Source organism: Rhipicephalus sanguineus, chromosome 2, assembly GCF_013339695.2.
Source record: "Rhipicephalus sanguineus isolate Rsan-2018 chromosome 2, BIME_Rsan_1.4, whole genome shotgun sequence".
NCBI classification, from domain to species: domain Eukaryota; kingdom Metazoa; phylum Arthropoda; class Arachnida; order Ixodida; family Ixodidae; genus Rhipicephalus; species Rhipicephalus sanguineus.
Window position 1 is genome coordinate 182,222,982 of NC_051177.1, and position 16,563 is coordinate 182,239,544.

The 16,563-nt window shown below is 47.2% G+C and overlaps 1 protein-coding gene across 1 annotated transcript in view; it reads right to left on the bottom strand.

Annotated features, from left to right (window-relative positions):
• Positions 1 to 15,471: 15,471 nt before the first annotated feature.
• The window catches only part of LOC119383907 (uncharacterized), a 73,349-nt gene continuing 72,257 nt past the window's right edge, over positions 15,472 to 16,563 (bottom strand). The window contains exon 8 of the mRNA XM_049412994.1: positions 15,472 to 15,849. Coding sequence (XP_049268951.1) covers positions 15,580 to 15,849 — 270 coding nt within the window. The 3' untranslated portion in view covers positions 15,472 to 15,579. The remainder of the gene's footprint in view (positions 15,850 to 16,563) is intronic.

Sequence of the window (16,563 nt, forward strand, 5' to 3'; positions counted from 1 at the left end):
AAGGGGCCATGAAATCAACAATTAAAAAATTCACGAGCCCTTCATCTACGAGTTTACGTTTCAAATTATGGACTTGAGGAAATTTTTTACGGAAAAGTCGTAGGGCCGTCACAATCTGTGGCACACGCATTTTTTAGGAGATCACAAAAGTTGCACGTAATTTGAGATATTCAGCATAGAATTTTTAATGGCTACATCGAAACTAATGGCTTTTTTTTAATTTACGACAGAGACTTGCCCTTAAGGCATAATATTTGTTGGGAATATTTGTGTTAAATGTGCGCCATTAGGCCGGTGTTGTGTATGAAGTGAAGAAGTGTCTTGTGGAATGTGTTGTCATGTATCCATCGGTCATAACTGTTTGTGTCACTGTAGCGAAGACCAGCTTGCAGGAGATGACGGGAGCGTTCCGACTGTAATCCTTGGCATGTCCATATAAGGTGGTATGCATCTGCTTGTATCACCGGAACAGAACAGTACGGGCATGTAGAACCAACTGGTAAATGCGACCAGTTCCATGTTGAAATAACAGCCGGTGTAAGGGCCACCCCTGCCCGAAGCCTCCTAAGCACAACTTCCTCCGCCCTAGTAAGGTGAAGGGGGAGAGAGCAGACACACGGTGGGATAAGAGCGCGTGTATCCTGCCGGAGAACATTTTTACGGGCACGGAGTGTATTTAGGGGTTGAGGTGGAAGGGGAATAGATGGGAGGTCTGTATTAGGAGGGCAGTGTGCCTGTTGGTCAGCAGCAATATTGTGAGGGTTCGCAGCATGGCCTTGAATCCAGTGTACCCTTATGCAAGTGGCTGTATTACGGTTCATCTTATGTATCGCCTCGCAGATTTCCATCACCTTGTGAACTTTCTTGAGTTCCTGGACAGCCGCTAAAGAATCGGTGAATACGTCAAGCTGCGTAATTGTAGACAGCTTAGAGGTGACATCCCGCACTGCGTCATGAATGGCTTGAAGTTCCATTACAAGAGGACTGGCTTCCGTAGATAGATAACGCTGGTGACCACTGATGAAATTATGCGTGGTACTAAGGAATGATGTCCTTCCGCCATCTTGTAGGATGGCAGCATCTGTATAGACTTTGCAGACGTTAGCGCATGGTGATTCGATGACAGAGCGTTCGTCAATAATACCTGATGTAGCGCTGCGCCGTAACTTGGTTGTCTTATTAGATGTGATTGTGGTGAATTTCCAGGGAGGCATTGTATCGGACTGGTGGTCAATGGGATGACCCGCGTTGAAAGTGGGCATGCAACGCAGCAACAACCGGAACAAGTTGCTTTTTTTATTTCACGCGCTTTTTCCATTTGCGAAATTAGCTCTGCAATTGTGTTAAGCTGGGCGTGCTCCTGTAAAGTTGGTATCGGGGTGATGCGGGGTAACGCTGTTATTGTGCGCATGGCATCACAGTTAATGGTCTCCAACTGTGCCAGCTGTGCCAAAGTTAAACGTTGAAATTGCGCCTGGTATACAATTCTTGGATGTAGAACTGTGCGAACGAGCCGTCGAGCTACATCAGTACGAGCTCCAGCTGCTTTTGATGCAATGCGGCGAATCAGATGAAGCGTTTTTGTGGAACTCTGCCTGACTTTGCGGAGCCAGTGCGCACCACTGCCGGACCGGTGAATGTCAAGACCCAGTATGCGGACCTCTGAAGCCTCAGGAATTGTCACTGTACCAAGTGTAAATGTAAAGGGGCACTGCGTGATCTTTCTGCGTCCTGCCTTGTTAGCCACTACAACATAGCTTGATTTTTGGGCGGAAATGTCTAACCCTGCGTTCCGAGTGTAGTTCTCAAGTACATCAAGGGCTTGCTGAAGCTGTTGAGCTTGTATTGAGACGTCTTTATGCACAGACCACAAAGTCACATCATCAGCATATATTAAAAACTTCACGTCTGGAATCCGGTGTAGTTGCCAAGCTAGAGGTATTAGTGCAACGTTGAACAGAAGAGGAGCCAAAACGGAACCTTGTGGGACACCTCTGTTGGACGTGAAGCAACCTTCTGGCTTTCCATCTACTCTTATAGCAAATGTGCGGTTGTGAAGGAAAGAGTAAATAAATATTACGACCCGCGGCGGAAGTCCCAGGTCGATGAGGTTGGAAATAATGACTTCATGGTCTATATTGTCATACGCTTTCGTTATGTCGGTTGCTACAACCGTGCGTACTGCATGGCTGTGTGGTGAAACCTGTAAAATGTCGTCCGACAAGATAGAAAGCCCATCTTCAGTTCCCAAATGAGAACGGAATCCGATTTGAGCCGGATGGTATTTTTTCTCTCGTTCAAGCCACCAGGAAATACGTGTGGCCGGCATCTTTTCAACGAGCTTGCAGACGGTAGCAGTCAGTGAAATTGGGCGTAAAACTTGCAGGTTATTTGGAGACTTTCCTGGTTTTGGAATCGGCACAACAACTGAATGTTTCCAATCAGATGGGACGTCCCCAGTCTCCCATACTTTATTAATAGCCTGCAGAAGTGCGCCAAGAGCTTCACCTTCCATGTTCTTGAAAACTTCGTAAGGAATACCGTCTGAACAAGGTGTTGTTCCTTTGTGCGAAGTTTCAATCGCCGCTATTAGTTCGGCCATGCTGAAAGGACTGGATATATCCGATGTGGCACTATGGTCAGACTCGTCGATTTCGGAGCAGTTTATAGATGGTGCGCTGTCATACTTCGGCAAAAATGCTCTTGCAGCCTGTTCTGCAAATTCTTGTGGCGTACTTTGCATCGCTAACCTAACGCTTGCTGCAGGGTCAGGTTGCTTGGGACCACGTTCCATCGACCGGAACGTGCGCCAAAGTGCTCTGTTTCCCATGCCAGATCCAAGTTTCTCACACCACTCATGCCACCGTCGTCGCGAAAGCTGCTTTTCGTGCCGACGCGCCTTTGCTGCTATATAGTTAGCACGAGCACGGCTACCTGGTACATCTGGATTCCTCGACGCATACACTTCTGCCTGACGTCGCTTTGCCTAAAGTTGCAAAAGAGTGAGGTCCGGTTGAGGTTGTCCTTCGTCAACGGTGGTCATGACTGTGTTACTGCGGAGCAGTTCTTGTAAAGCGGGAAGAATTTCCGATGGCTCTGTGGGTACTTTATCAATCGATGATTCCCGAAATTTATCCCAATGCGTGATTGCTACTCGTCGTCGAATTTTCTTTATGCATCTTCTTTGTGAACCAATTATGATTGGCATATGATCACTGCCCCATGTATCCGGCTGCACCCGCCACTGCGGCGTCCCAGGACCCAACCACCACGTGAGATCTGGAGCGTGCGTTCTAGATACTGTGCGTACAGAACAGGTAGACACAGCGTGATGGTTCAACAGTGTAAATGTGGCATCAGTCATTATGTTTTTTACTTGGCATCCTCTTCGGGAGTTGTACTTGTATCCCCAATCTGTATGTGGAGCATTGAAATCTCCACTTACGAGAATAGGAATGCCCGGGTACGTGGAACGTAGATGTGCTATCCATCCCAAGTTCAAACGTGTGCGCTGTGGTCTGGCATAGAAAGACACTAGAATGACAGGAGTCTTAAATGGTCGTGTCAAGACACCGACAACTTCTTGATTGGCACCACACCATGGTTCCATGTTAATCACTGTATGAGGAATATGCGATGACACATATACTGCGGCTTTTCCCGGAGCTGAAGCCATTGTCGTTGCACGTCTATCTCTAATAGACGGGTAATGATACCCATTAAAATTATGTAGGGAGCATAGCTTATCATGCTCTTGAATAAGCAGTGCCCATACATGTAGCTTGTTGTATTGAAGCCTGGTTTTAATTTCTTCTAATTTGGAGCTTAAGCCTCGACAATTCCACTGTAGAATTCCATCCTGTGTCAGCTGCTGCAGAGAGTTAGCCATGGTGCAGGCAATCCTGTATGAGTAACGTTAGTTGAGCTAGTTGATCTAAAACTGCTGTCCAAACAGCTTGGTTGACCTGTTGTGCCGGGCGGGTTGCAGGCGTAGCTGGGGAATTCGCACTCAGGGATTCGTTGCGTGTAGGTCCTGTTTTCTGACGCCGCAGAATTGCCAATTATTTATGTTTGCGTAGTCTCTCAATCTCTCTGGCCACTGCGTCAATCCGAGCGTCAATGTCATCATGGCCATCATCCGATTCAAGCGATGGTGCAGCTAACTTTTGCTGCTTAGTCTGGGACTGTTTGCCACGTTTAAGCACAGAAGAGTACAGTTGTATCTCAGGGCCGTGTGTGTCTTCTGCCGGAAGCACCTCCGGCTCTTCAGCAAGAGCTTCAAAGCTAATGGCTACATCGAAAGGACATGCGGCCAGCCTGTTACGTCGGACCGGAACTTCCTGTGACAAGTAAGTGAAGTTGAATCAAGGCACGTCGAAGCATAATCTTGTCACGAAAAAAACGCCAGGCCTGCGCGGAAAGCGCAGCACAGTCACAGCGAAAGCTGGAAGAGCGTCATTTCTAGAGCCCGTTATAAACTCTCCTGTGGCTACTAATACAGGTACATTAACAACGTACCCACTACGCCACAAATCATAATTTTTGGGAAGTTGGGAAGCACCCACCACGACATTATTCGTTATTCTGCGGAGAAGCGAGGTACCATCTGTAAGGCATTATGTGCAGTTTGTTGATGCGACGGTTGATGACGATGAAGAATTATGGTTGAGCCCTTTGTAATGGGTTGGAAGCTTTAAACGGCCCACTAGTTACGTAATGCATATTGTGTGACGCCCGGTCGTTATTTAACTGTCCCACGACGCTTTATAGCATACGTTAACCAGAGAACCGTAGAGCGAGAGAGAGAGACAGAGAGAGAGGGAGGGAGGGAATTAACTTTATTGGGACCCCGAGGAAATGGATCATGGGAGCCTTATGGGCTTCCTTGGCAACCAACAGAAGTGCACTTGCGAGGAACCCACTACGCTATAAATCATCATAATTTTTGTGAAGAAGGGAAGCAGCCACTATGCAATTTTTCGTCATTCTGCGGAGAACCGTGGTACTCGCTAAACACCTGTAAAGCATTATGTGCACTTTGTTGATGCTGTGGCTGTTGACGATGAAGAATTATCGCAAAGGCCTTTGTAATGGGTTGGAAGCATTCAACAACGCACTCGTTCCGCAATTCGCATTGTGTGACGCCCGGTTGCAGAATTCGCCTTTGTGTGACGCCTGGTTATTATTTTACTCTTCTACAACACTACATAAGTTAATGTGGTTCCTTCCCGACATGAAGCCTGTATAGGGTCTTTTTGCACCACCGTTTCAAGCACCGGCATGGCTCTGAGGTAGGACACTGGGCTCCCACGCAGAGGGCCAAGGTTCGAATGCCTCGTTCCGTCTTTGAATTTTTTTCTTATTTCCTTTTTTTTCTTATTTCGCGCGATATTGGTTACGGACACCGGCGGCGGCGGCGGCGGCGAAGAACTACGGCGCCAAAAAGGGCCGTTGAAACGATCCCCTAACAGCTTTCGCTGTAAAACGAGAAGTCTTCTGAACCATAGGGATTCTTCCAATATTTACTAGAGGTAACTGTGGCGCTGCGATGGTTCAGTCACCATGACAATGATGGGTACTACTAGGATTTACCTTGTATTTGTGCTTCCGGCTTCGAACGCACGGGTGTCTTTGTTTATTGCAGTGTTTTGGCTTTTGCTTCGAAAAAAAAAAAGGAATGGCTGTTTGTGAACCTCGTCAACTGATTTGAATGGGTGAACCTAATACAGTGAATGTTGTGAAACAAGAGAACTGAACTTTTTTCTGAGCCACATCTTGCTATGAAGGGGCTCCTTTCGGCCACACGTAGCCGAAAGAAGGACAGTTATCCATGTACTACTTATCATTCCCATGCTAGCTGAAGCGCCATGCGTTGCAGCACCCGTATACACTAGCGACAGCTTTCCCTATTGTGTGCTATTATGAACTCTAGAGTCTAAACAACAGAAGTAGCCCGCTTATTTATGCGTGTCGTGTGTGGGGACTGTCTGTCTCTTTCTTAAACTATAAATAGGCGCAAAATATGAGAGGACGCTTAACTAGTATGGAGATCTGGGCGAGTTGGTATATTAAGATCTTCGGGTAAACGTGCAGCGCGGCATAGACAAAGGACAAGAAACGCACTCGTGTCGGACAGCGCTCGTGTCGTCCGTTTCTTGTCTTTTAACGCGATAGCGTTAAAGAGCTCGTATCGCAGAAATTCCGCCGTCGGCGTCGGCGCCGGCACCGTTGGTTGTGAGCGAAAAATCATCATCTTGTCCGTGACCGAAAAATCGAAAAAGCTGCAAATAAAATAAATAATGGAAATGTTGGGTCCGAGTGAGAATCGAACCCAGGCCGTCTGCGTGGCAAGCAGGCGTTCTACCACACAGCCACGCCTCTTTTTTTTTTTTTTTAAAGAAAAAAAAAAACACAGCCACGCCTCTGCTTGTAGCTGCGCTAAAAGTAACTTTGATGCTTCCCAAAAATACGCGTCCTCTATACAGGTGTCACAGTACGAGGTGTAATACGGCAGTAATATTGCGTGGTACAAGCGTACATTGCCATCGGGCGTCACACCACGTCAATATCATAACGACTTGGTGGTTTAAAGACAGCCACCCATTACAAAAGGCACACAAATTACTGCGCGTATTGTCTGTGCCGTGCTGCACATTTACCCGAAGAGGACGCTTAAGTTTCGTATGTAAGAGTGGAACGCGAGAACGTTCGCATCGCCTTCTCATTCGTCTGCCATGCTTCGCTTCTTGCTGCAGTCATCAAGCAGTAAGACGTACGGAAAGTATCAAGTAGGCTAAAGGGGGCACTACTTGCTATTAGCAGGTTAAAATGTTTAGCAGGTCTAAAGGGAACTTGGTGGCAGGCGGTCATCAAATCAACCTTTTTGCGCCTGCGGTTTTTGCGCCTGCGAGCCGAGTTCCGAAGTGACATATATGGAAAGGACATATTTATCCGCATTAGTGGCGACATTCAAAGATTGTCAATCAATACAAGGGCGCCAGTCGCTACTTTCCTGCTTTGTTGCCTGTTAGAGAGAGGTAAAGACCGATTGCTAGAGAAAGTAAAAATGACGCCGAGCTGTAGCACGTGTTCGAACTCGAGGCGGGCGACTTTCGTCGTCTTCCTAGCGAGTCTCCATGGACACATAGCGACAGGCGGACCGATGGTGGTGATATAATGCGTTACGTTGCGTTGCAGCGTCAAGTGTTATGATGTCACAACAGCTGATTTTGGTGGCGATGTTGCCCGCCGTCGCCGCTGCCGCCAGTGTTTGTTGGGGGTGTCCAGTCAAATTAAAAAAAAAAACAGAGTTCGAGCCGGAATACAAATTAGGAATTCTGCGTAGCAGTGAAGTATTCTCCCACAGAGGCGCATCACTGCTTGAACCTCCCAAGCAGGCGTAATGTCGGGCGAGGACTCGTGTTAACAGATGTTATATTTCCTCAAAGAAGCGTACAATCGCGTAAGGCGTTCCACCATGTGAACTGCGTCATTAGTGGATGGTTCAATGCTGCCCACCTATTACAAAGGACTCAGCTATGATTCATCGCCATTGTCAGCATGAATATTGTGAACCACAGGATCAGCAAAGTGTGCGGGTACGTAGGTGTACGTGTTTCTTTACAGACGCTCGGTGGGTAAATGGGTTCTTTGCAAAATAATGCTCAAGTATGGCGTTGTGGGTTGCTTGCAACTATACTTCAAGTAGGCGTCCCAAGAGAGCTTGCAACTGGGTCTAGAAAGGCCGCTCTTCTAGCTGTCACTGTGACTGTGATGCGTGTTCCTTGCAGTCCTAGCGCTTTTTTATCACAGCCAGTTCATCTTTTGCGGGCTTCATGAGTAGCGGGTATAAGGAAAGTGTATTTTATCCAAACTTGTTTTTGCATTAGTAGCTTCATACTGTGCAAAAACGTTACAACCTTAGGCGAAGAAACAAGGGGGACAAGAAAAAGCGAAACACGCTCTTTCAATCTCGATCTCGGTATTGATGTTGAGTATCGATACGAGAAAAGGTAATGACAATGATCTGCGTTACTTAGGACATCGTAAAAGTGAAATTTGAATGCCTAAGCATTTCTGTGCTGAGTCAACGAGAAAGCTGCCCGTCCGTCTGTCTGTCACACAAGACGATCGCAGCTATAAAGAAATAAATGAATAAAAGAAAACAAGTGTTCACTCCGATGCTGCGGTTTCAACCAGAGCCCTCACGCTCGGAAGGCGAGTGTCTTAACTTCTACCCTAAGCATCCATGCCTGCAAAATATGAGCACATGCGACCTACATGAATGCGTTGTACCCACGGGGCATTACAAGTGCAGCAAGATGACACTCTCTATGAAGTCTTGGTTGTGCAATAAAACCGATCTGCAGGCCAATATCTAAAGCCGACAGAAGTAATTTTGCTAACATTTTCCAGTTTTTGCGTTAAGCACCACATAACAGAAACGCCAGAATAGCGCTAATCAGAAATCGCTCTATTTGAACAGAGGGAGTTCTTTTAACAGCGGAGCTCTTAAACAGGCCATGAACCACTTTTCCAAGTAATGATCTAATGACCTCAGTATCGGAGTTTGCTGCCTCCCGAATCGATTGCCGCAAAAATTTCTCGAATCCGTCAAGAACGAGCGGTGTTACGGGGGTTTGGCGCACGCTCTCAGCGCTTTCTCTCTTTTCTCGTCCCAACGAGCGCAGTGGAAGCTGGACAGGGAGGGATGGCACGGGGGAAAGAAGTTACGTCAGCGCGCGTCGTGAAACGCGATCGCTCTCCCGCTGGGATTCGTGTGCGCGAGTGTGGCTACGGTGTAAAGTTAGCAGATTGAGGAGTGCGGCGCCGGCAAGTGGCGGTACCCCGTGGCAAGAAGCGCATCTGATCTGAACGCCGCCCTTGATTTATGTCGGCTATCAGCCAATGAGGATGCTAGGTCTTTTGCGACGCGGAGAGGCAGATAAGCGACGTCAACCGGCAGGCGCTCCGCCCGCCGACGAGAGTGAGAACTGGCCTCTGTTTGAAAAGAGGGCGCCTGAGAAAACAGCAACTTCGCTCTCCGCTTGCAGTCTATACGCGGCACGCACGACTGCAATATTTGGCTGAGCAGTTCATAGACGTGTGAGCTTTCCGCAGGATGTGTTTTTTCAACAAGCCCAAGGGGTGCTTCATGACCCCTTTAAAGTCACCGTTCTGCCGTTTCGCGTAAGCAAAAGCTATCATCATCATGACTGGCCCCCACCTTTCTAGTAAGTCCAATGCAATAACTCGATCGGCGCGCGGTCTTTTCGTCCTGTTCTTCATCTTCTGCTTCGCTCCCAGAACACGTGCGCCTGGCGTGCTCTCTCCCGTTGCGCCAACTTCACCAGCGTGGGATGCGAGAAGTCACAGGGTCCCCTATGTACTCACCTAAGACGACCGGAAGGCGAAAGACATCTTTTTCTTCTCAGTCGATGTACTGATCCCGGCCCTCCAGCCTCCGAAAGCTTTCTCGACCGAGTGTGGTTTTGCACTGCCCCCAGGATCGGAGGCACCACACCTGTTTTTCGCACTTCCTTCGTGATCGGCCCATATTTGACCAAGCTTATGTCATGTGATGACGTCACCAATTTTGGCGATCTCTGACGTCAGGATGTGTTGATAGGGCGACGCCACGAAGTCATAATTTTTTGCATCATTTGTGTTGACGCTGCCGACGCAGGACTCGGTATATTTTCGCGTATGACGAGATATCTAAGGCTTTCACCTTAATAATTAGGATGGGCGAGATAGCGAGTACAAAGAGAGAGAAACAAAGAGATGGAAAGGGTAATAGAGAGAGAAAGAAAGAGATAGAAAGGAAATCAGCGCAGCTTGCACTAAGTCGCGCAAGGCTCGGTCGCCGCAAGCAAAGCTGGTGGGCACGTAGCTTGGCTAGGCTTTGACACTATACATGGCTGCGCTTTCTGTCTCTTGTTTCTATTTGTGTCTGTTTCTCTCTCTGTCTGCTTCGTTCTCTATCCTTTCCATTTCAGGGGCGAAGCTCGTTAGGGTGTGGGTCGTTCCCTCCTCTGTAGTACTAGTATGTAGCCAGCTCTAGTTTAATGAATTGCTCACTAGATGAGCAATTCACTAGATATCATAATTTACAAGACATCGTAGTGTTCCTTGATTTAATCACACGAAAAGACATACTTTGCAGGCGATATACTCTAATGAGCTTTCAGCTTTTCTTCTTAATGTCCATGATACAGAAAATATTTCTACGAAAAACGCAAAGCACACCTTGTGCAAGATGTTTGGTTTTGGGACGCTTTATGAGCAGTAAACACCGTGCATTGTTCGCCAAGCCGGAGCACTTGCACGATCGCGTTCCGTTGGCTTTCGTTGGGCATGCTACCGACCTCACGTCGTGAAACGCGAAGAGGCTTGCCGTTAAATCTCACAGGGCGAGCGGGGAACGTGGTCGCTCTTGGCGCGCTTTCTCTTTCGCTCGGGAGCGGACACTTTCCCTGCATTTCACCGATCACAAATCGATGATAATGAAGAGACCACGTAAACCAAAGGTACAATAAAAGTTTGATGTTTAATATATACACGGTGTTTCACACTCTTTATATGATGGAGTGGGCGAATTTCACAGAAGAGTTTCGGTTTACAGATGATTCCCTCCGGAGCTTCGCCCCACTCATCATCATTCACCCCGTGGATATGCTGTGATTTATTTCTTTCCCGCTATTTTTTTCATTCTAATTCTTCCTATGTTTTCTTTCTCTCTCGCTCGTTCTCTCTCTGTACTTGTTATCCCCTGCTCCTTTTTCTCTTCCTCGCCCTCACTTCCCTTTCCTACCATCTTGCCATACTGTGCTATTCAAGGCTATGCTATGATCTGCTACCGTGCCCGGATAGCCCAGTGGTTACGGCGCTCGCCTAGGGATTTTTGGTACGCGGGTTTGAATCTCGCCTCGCCAAGAATTTCTCTTTCTGTTTCTTTCCACCTCTCCCTTCCTCTATCTTTCCCTCTCTCTCTCTCTCTCTGTACTCGTTCTCTCTGCCATCAGAGTTATTGCATCCCACGCCGGATAAATTGGCGCACGTTTTCTGCGAGCGAAAAAGAAGAGAACGAAGATGAAGAAAAAGACGAAGAGAGCGCATGCCGGTTCATGATGATGATAATCTTCTACTACGACACACTGCAAACCTAGAGTATAACAGGTCTGCTGTAAAACAGAGAGAGATAGAGAAATACACGGAGAAAGTAAGAGAGGAAGAGACAAAGAAATCATAGCAGAGTCACGCATAGTATAATATTATTAGTAGTATCGCGAGGAGGTGGGAAAGGGAGGCGAGGTTCGAGCCTTACCACATGAATGATTAGCCACAAAACTTTGTTTCTGGCTTGCAATGCACTAAAGATTTTTAACAGCGAAGCTGTTAAGGCTCTTCATAAGGCCGTGTGGAGTCACCAGAAAACTGTCATCATCATGATAGGTCTTCATTTTCTGCTAGCTCCCCGAACACGTGCGCAGGTTGGTTGGTTGGTTGGTTCCTTAGGGGAATAGCTCAACCCACTACGGGGGATCGGCCACGAAACGTGCGGCAGTAGAATTTGTGAAAAAAATAAAAGGAATATGCGAAAAAGATCATTTATAGTAAAGCAAAAATGTTAGGGCAATTTTGATTGTTTTTCTTTTTTTAAATGAAATGTTAATTAAAGGAGTGTTAAATGATAATATTAAATAAATAAGCAATTACAGAAATTTAAGTAAGGGAATGAAATTATAGATTTCTACTTATAATATGTGGGTACTGGGCTTGCTGTGTCCCGTCCGCAGTCAAAGCAAGGAAGACGGAGGCTTCAACTCGCAACAAACAACAACAACAACAATTTATTTAACTCTACGCTGCATACGGCGGGGTCGGTCCAGGCACACGAAACGACGAGGCGACGACCATGATCGGCGGCAGCGGCAATCGGCCAGCGCGGGTGGCCGCATCCGTCCTTCCTGGCGTCCCAGGCACGTGTCTCCTGGGCGGCGCGCAGGCTGCCCCTTTCAAGCCGCGCAGCTGGGCCACGCGCACCGCCTCTGCGCAGCACGTGGCGCTATCTCGCGATAGCCGGCGGGCGTGGTTCCCACAAATATTAACATGGCAGTCTCTTTGTTTCTTTAATATAAATGAATATGGCATCATATATCCCCCTGTTGCATTGCCCCAGTGCCGACGCCCCCATGGAGAGTAAGGCCAATGTGGAAAACTCAAGGCCAAGTTTTTGGAAAGGTGGTTTAAGAAATCTTTGCCTTATGTTTTGGTATCTGCGACATTCACTGATGTAGTGCTCTATCAGGCTGCTATGGTCTTATTCGTCCTCTTCTTCATCTTCTGCTTCCCTCCCAGAACACCTGCGCCGATTTGTCATGCGTGGGATGCAAACTATGATGGGCGAGAGAACGAGTACAGAGAGAAAGAAAGAAGGAAAGAAAGAGATAAAAAGAAAAGATTGAAAGCAAGACAAATTCTAGGCGAAAAACATTTTTGGCGGGGCGAGATTAGAACCCGAAGGCGAGTGTCGTAACCACTCGGCTATCCAGGCACGCTAGCAGAGCATAGAATAGCCTTGAATAGTATAGTATGGCAAGCGTGTGCGAAAAGGAAGTGAGGGTGCGCAGAAGATAGGAGGGTGAAGATGATGGAATGGAGAAAGGGTTGAGAGTAAAGCATAGCATAGGAAGGGAGAGACCAGTAGAGGGAAAGAGAGGGAAGAAACACATAAAGAGAAAGAGAGAAAGAAAGAGAGAGAGAAAGAAAGGGAAGAGAGAAAGATAAAAAGAGCGAGAAAGAAGTACATAGAGAGAGAAAGAAATAGATATAAACAGAGGGAAAAAGACAGAAAAAAATAGACAGAGAGGAAAAGAAAGAAAGAACGAAAGAAAGAAAGAAAGAAAGAAAGAAAGAAAGAAAGAAAGAAAGAAAGAAAGAACGAAAGAAAGAAGACCGCCCCGCTGCTCACTTCCTTCAGAAATGGCACCACAAGTGCGAACCTGCCCTAATTTTTTCGTGAAATTGGAATTTCAATGTTTTATGTCTAGTACATGTGGTTGGAGAAGCGCGCTGTTTTGGTTTTTCATCGACGTTCATCAACAGATGCGCAAAATAGCTAAAGAAGAGCAGCGGGAGGCCGCATTGCTCAGCTCGGATCCGGAAGAGCAACTCTGGACAATCCAGCTGGCTGAAAACGCCGCCTAGACCCAAGGACTACTGGCCGTCGTTTAGGCGGGGACCTGGTCCCCAAACCACTGGACCGAATAAAGTTATCTTTCTCCCTCTCTCGTCGAAGCCCATACTCCCATGTACAATGGCTTGGCGTCAGTTCAGCTGAGCGTCGTGAAAATGTGACAATTAACTGGTGTGCGCTCGCTAAGCTCTTGTGCTTGCTTGTTCTTAAACTAGGAAAGAAGTTCATGTGCGCAACAGCTGTTGCTGTGACAGACATAGGTCCAACCAATGTACGAAGTGAGGTTCACGCGAAATTGAATGACGTGCTGAAACCACAATAGGATTGAGATGCACACCGTAGAGGCGGAGGCCAGATTACTTTGGACAACGGTAGGTCCTTTAATGTGGACCGAATGATCATACATTGTTGTTTTTGCATGTCGCCCTCACTGAAGTGCGGAATCGAACCCGCGTGTAGCGAAAAATGGTGAAGCTATTCCCCTGTAGGGAAGCTTTCTGCTGAAAATGAAAATTTCTTAGAGCTTTTGTCGCAACACTCAGTGCTACAGCAGTGACGTCGTAACATTGAAGGCGGTGACCGAAAATCAGATGCCTTATCCTGTCGGGAAAATGACGGAAAGGAAAGCTTTGACGCGTGAGTGCGTGACGTGACGTTCTATCTTTAACCCTGCGCGATGCTCCCTTCCAAGTGCTTCCTTTCTGCATGCCGGGAATAGGACCGTCATGCACGTGTTTAGAAGCGCAACACTTCAGTTGCTACATACAACAACGATGGTCATGAGTTCATATCCAGGCAACAATGAAATGCGGCAGAGCGAAATGACAAGTCACCTCGACAACACCGATCGCATTGGCGTATCGGAAACGACTGATCGCCAGTCGTTTGAGAGGATGATTGAGAGGACATCACTTATTGCAAAAGGGCGCATACAGACACGCATGTGACCGGCTCACCTTCCAGGGCGCTTATTTGCGTGCACCTGCAAATTTGTACACAACCGGGCGCCGGGTATATAGCGGTCGCACCTCCAACGCCAATTTGTGAGCAATAAGAATAACGCTGCGTGTGACCGCTCTTTCGTGAATTAGAGAGGGCCAGATTACAGAGGTCATCATACTATAGAAGTTTTCCGCAGCGGCGCGTGAGCGCGACCATATTTGAGTGCGTGTTCCAAGTGGCATTCAGCTGGCGAAGCGGCTGTGGCCGTGCGCCGCAAGCTTGTTGCAACAAGTCACATGCTTGCACAGATCAACAGAGTTCAATGTGTAATTGCCTAAAAGTTGACAAGGTTGGAAAATTTGCGTTTGTTTGGCTGACAATGTTTGGCCCCAATGACACGTGATGATGTTTATCCTACTTCGCAATCACGGCATATGCTTCTAATATTAGCATAAGGACCTGTAACTATGATTACAAATCAACATGGCAGCACCCATGCAGACGCGACCGTCCGCTTCTATCAGGACTCGCGCTTGCAACTGACCCACTGTCCTGACAGCAATAAATAAATGGCGATACCGGCTATTCTGTTGTGTCGTCTCACGCTGGGGATAAAAGTATCTCGTACGTTTTGTCTTTATTATTGGAATCAGCTGTTTGTTTAGCCACGCCTGCTAAGCCTTGACTCCGAATATTTGAGAGTAGACCTTGGAAACAGTGCGAAGTAGTGAAGAATACATTGCTCTCGAAGCTTCAGGGCGCTAATGTACAGCAAATACAAGCGTAGGTTTTGAGCTTACGAGCCACAGAGCGCACGACGGCGGCGTAATCAATTCGAGGCGGAAGGAACCCGTTTTCACCAAGTTTTCACGAGTGCCGCCATGTTCTACTTTTACCGCCACTGCCGTCTGCTCGCTTTTACTCGCCTACTGCGTATGCACAGGCGCTACGGGAACGCCGAGCAGACGACGGATGAAGACATATTGAGCAGCGTTGCCCAAGGCCACGTTCCAGAAATTCTAACGCCACGGCGCCGGTGCGACAGCACTTGCACCAATTGTCGTTGCAGTTTATTGTTGAAATAAGAGTTCCCGATCGGTTCGCTTATGAAAACGTATGAGTACATTTATTCAAGGCAGTTGGTAGATGGGTCCTACATTCAAGAAAGCATAATGACACAAGGCTCACGCATGTTGCCTGCACTATCACAGGCTTCTTCATGCCTTTTTGGAAACAAAGATTTTGAGAAATTCATGCTTGAAATCGCTGTAAGGAAATTTTTGAACGAGCTAAATTTGCTCTGAGAGGACAGGTTGTCAAGTTTATTGTTTTGTTTGTTTAAAGCCAAGTGCAAGTTCTACCTTTGTCAAAAACTTATTTGAAAATGTTTTAAAAGTGAAGCACAGCCACACTGCCGAACGCCGTAACTTTCAATACTTTCAGGGTTTCTTCACTTGTTGCGTTGACGCAAGTAAGCTGCCTGATCGCTTTCTCTTGCTCATACCCTGTGTACCAGCAGGTAAATTCTCGTTCTCCGCATCTTGCTCTTCATCGTCCGGAATATCAGCGACCTTGAGGTAGGAGCTTACGTGCTGCAACATGTAGTCGCCCAGCTTGTCAATCTGTACAACAGTTCCATCCCCGTTGCCAATAGTCGGTGGCTCATTGCACACGAGCTCTTCTTTGACAATGCCAGACAGCTTCCAGAACTGCATACACAAGAACACTAGACTGTAATAAAGAAGTTTTCATAAAAGTACAAAATGGGGAAAGGTTAGTAAACACAAATTATCGACGAATCGAGTGCTACATTTAGGCCCTCTTTATACATGGGTAAACAGTCCCCCTCTATCCTCTCCCTGTCTTCCTGTCGTTCGCTCCTCCCTCATTTACTGATAACGGCTGTTCAGGTTTCAGCTGGTCTAGCTGGGCAATTCAAGTTTTAACAGCGAAGCCGTTTAGGCCGGCCGTAAAGTGTAGGGCCTGCTGCAAAACTGTCGCTATCATGAACGAGTCTGTGCCACAGAATTTGGGCAAATCCCACAACTCACCGCTACTGCGTGGCCTGTAATAACCCAGATGGGTGAGAGGACGTGTACAGAGAGATAAAGAAAGAAAGAGAGAAAGAAACAGAGATGGAAAGAAAGATACAATGAAAGAGAAAGAATGTTCTTGCCGAAAAAAATTCTTCACGAGGCGGGTTTCGAACCCGCGTACCCTCGCTCCGAAGGCCAGCGTACTAACCACTCGGCTATCCAGGCACGCTAGCAGGACATAGCATAGCCTTTTATATTATAGTGTAGCAAGAGGTGGGAGAGGAAAGTGAGCGTGAGAGGAGAGATGTGATGGTGAGGAGGACGGAAAAGAGGAGGTGAGAGAGTAAAGCGTAGCAGAGAAAGAATGAGAGAGAGAAATAAAAAGAA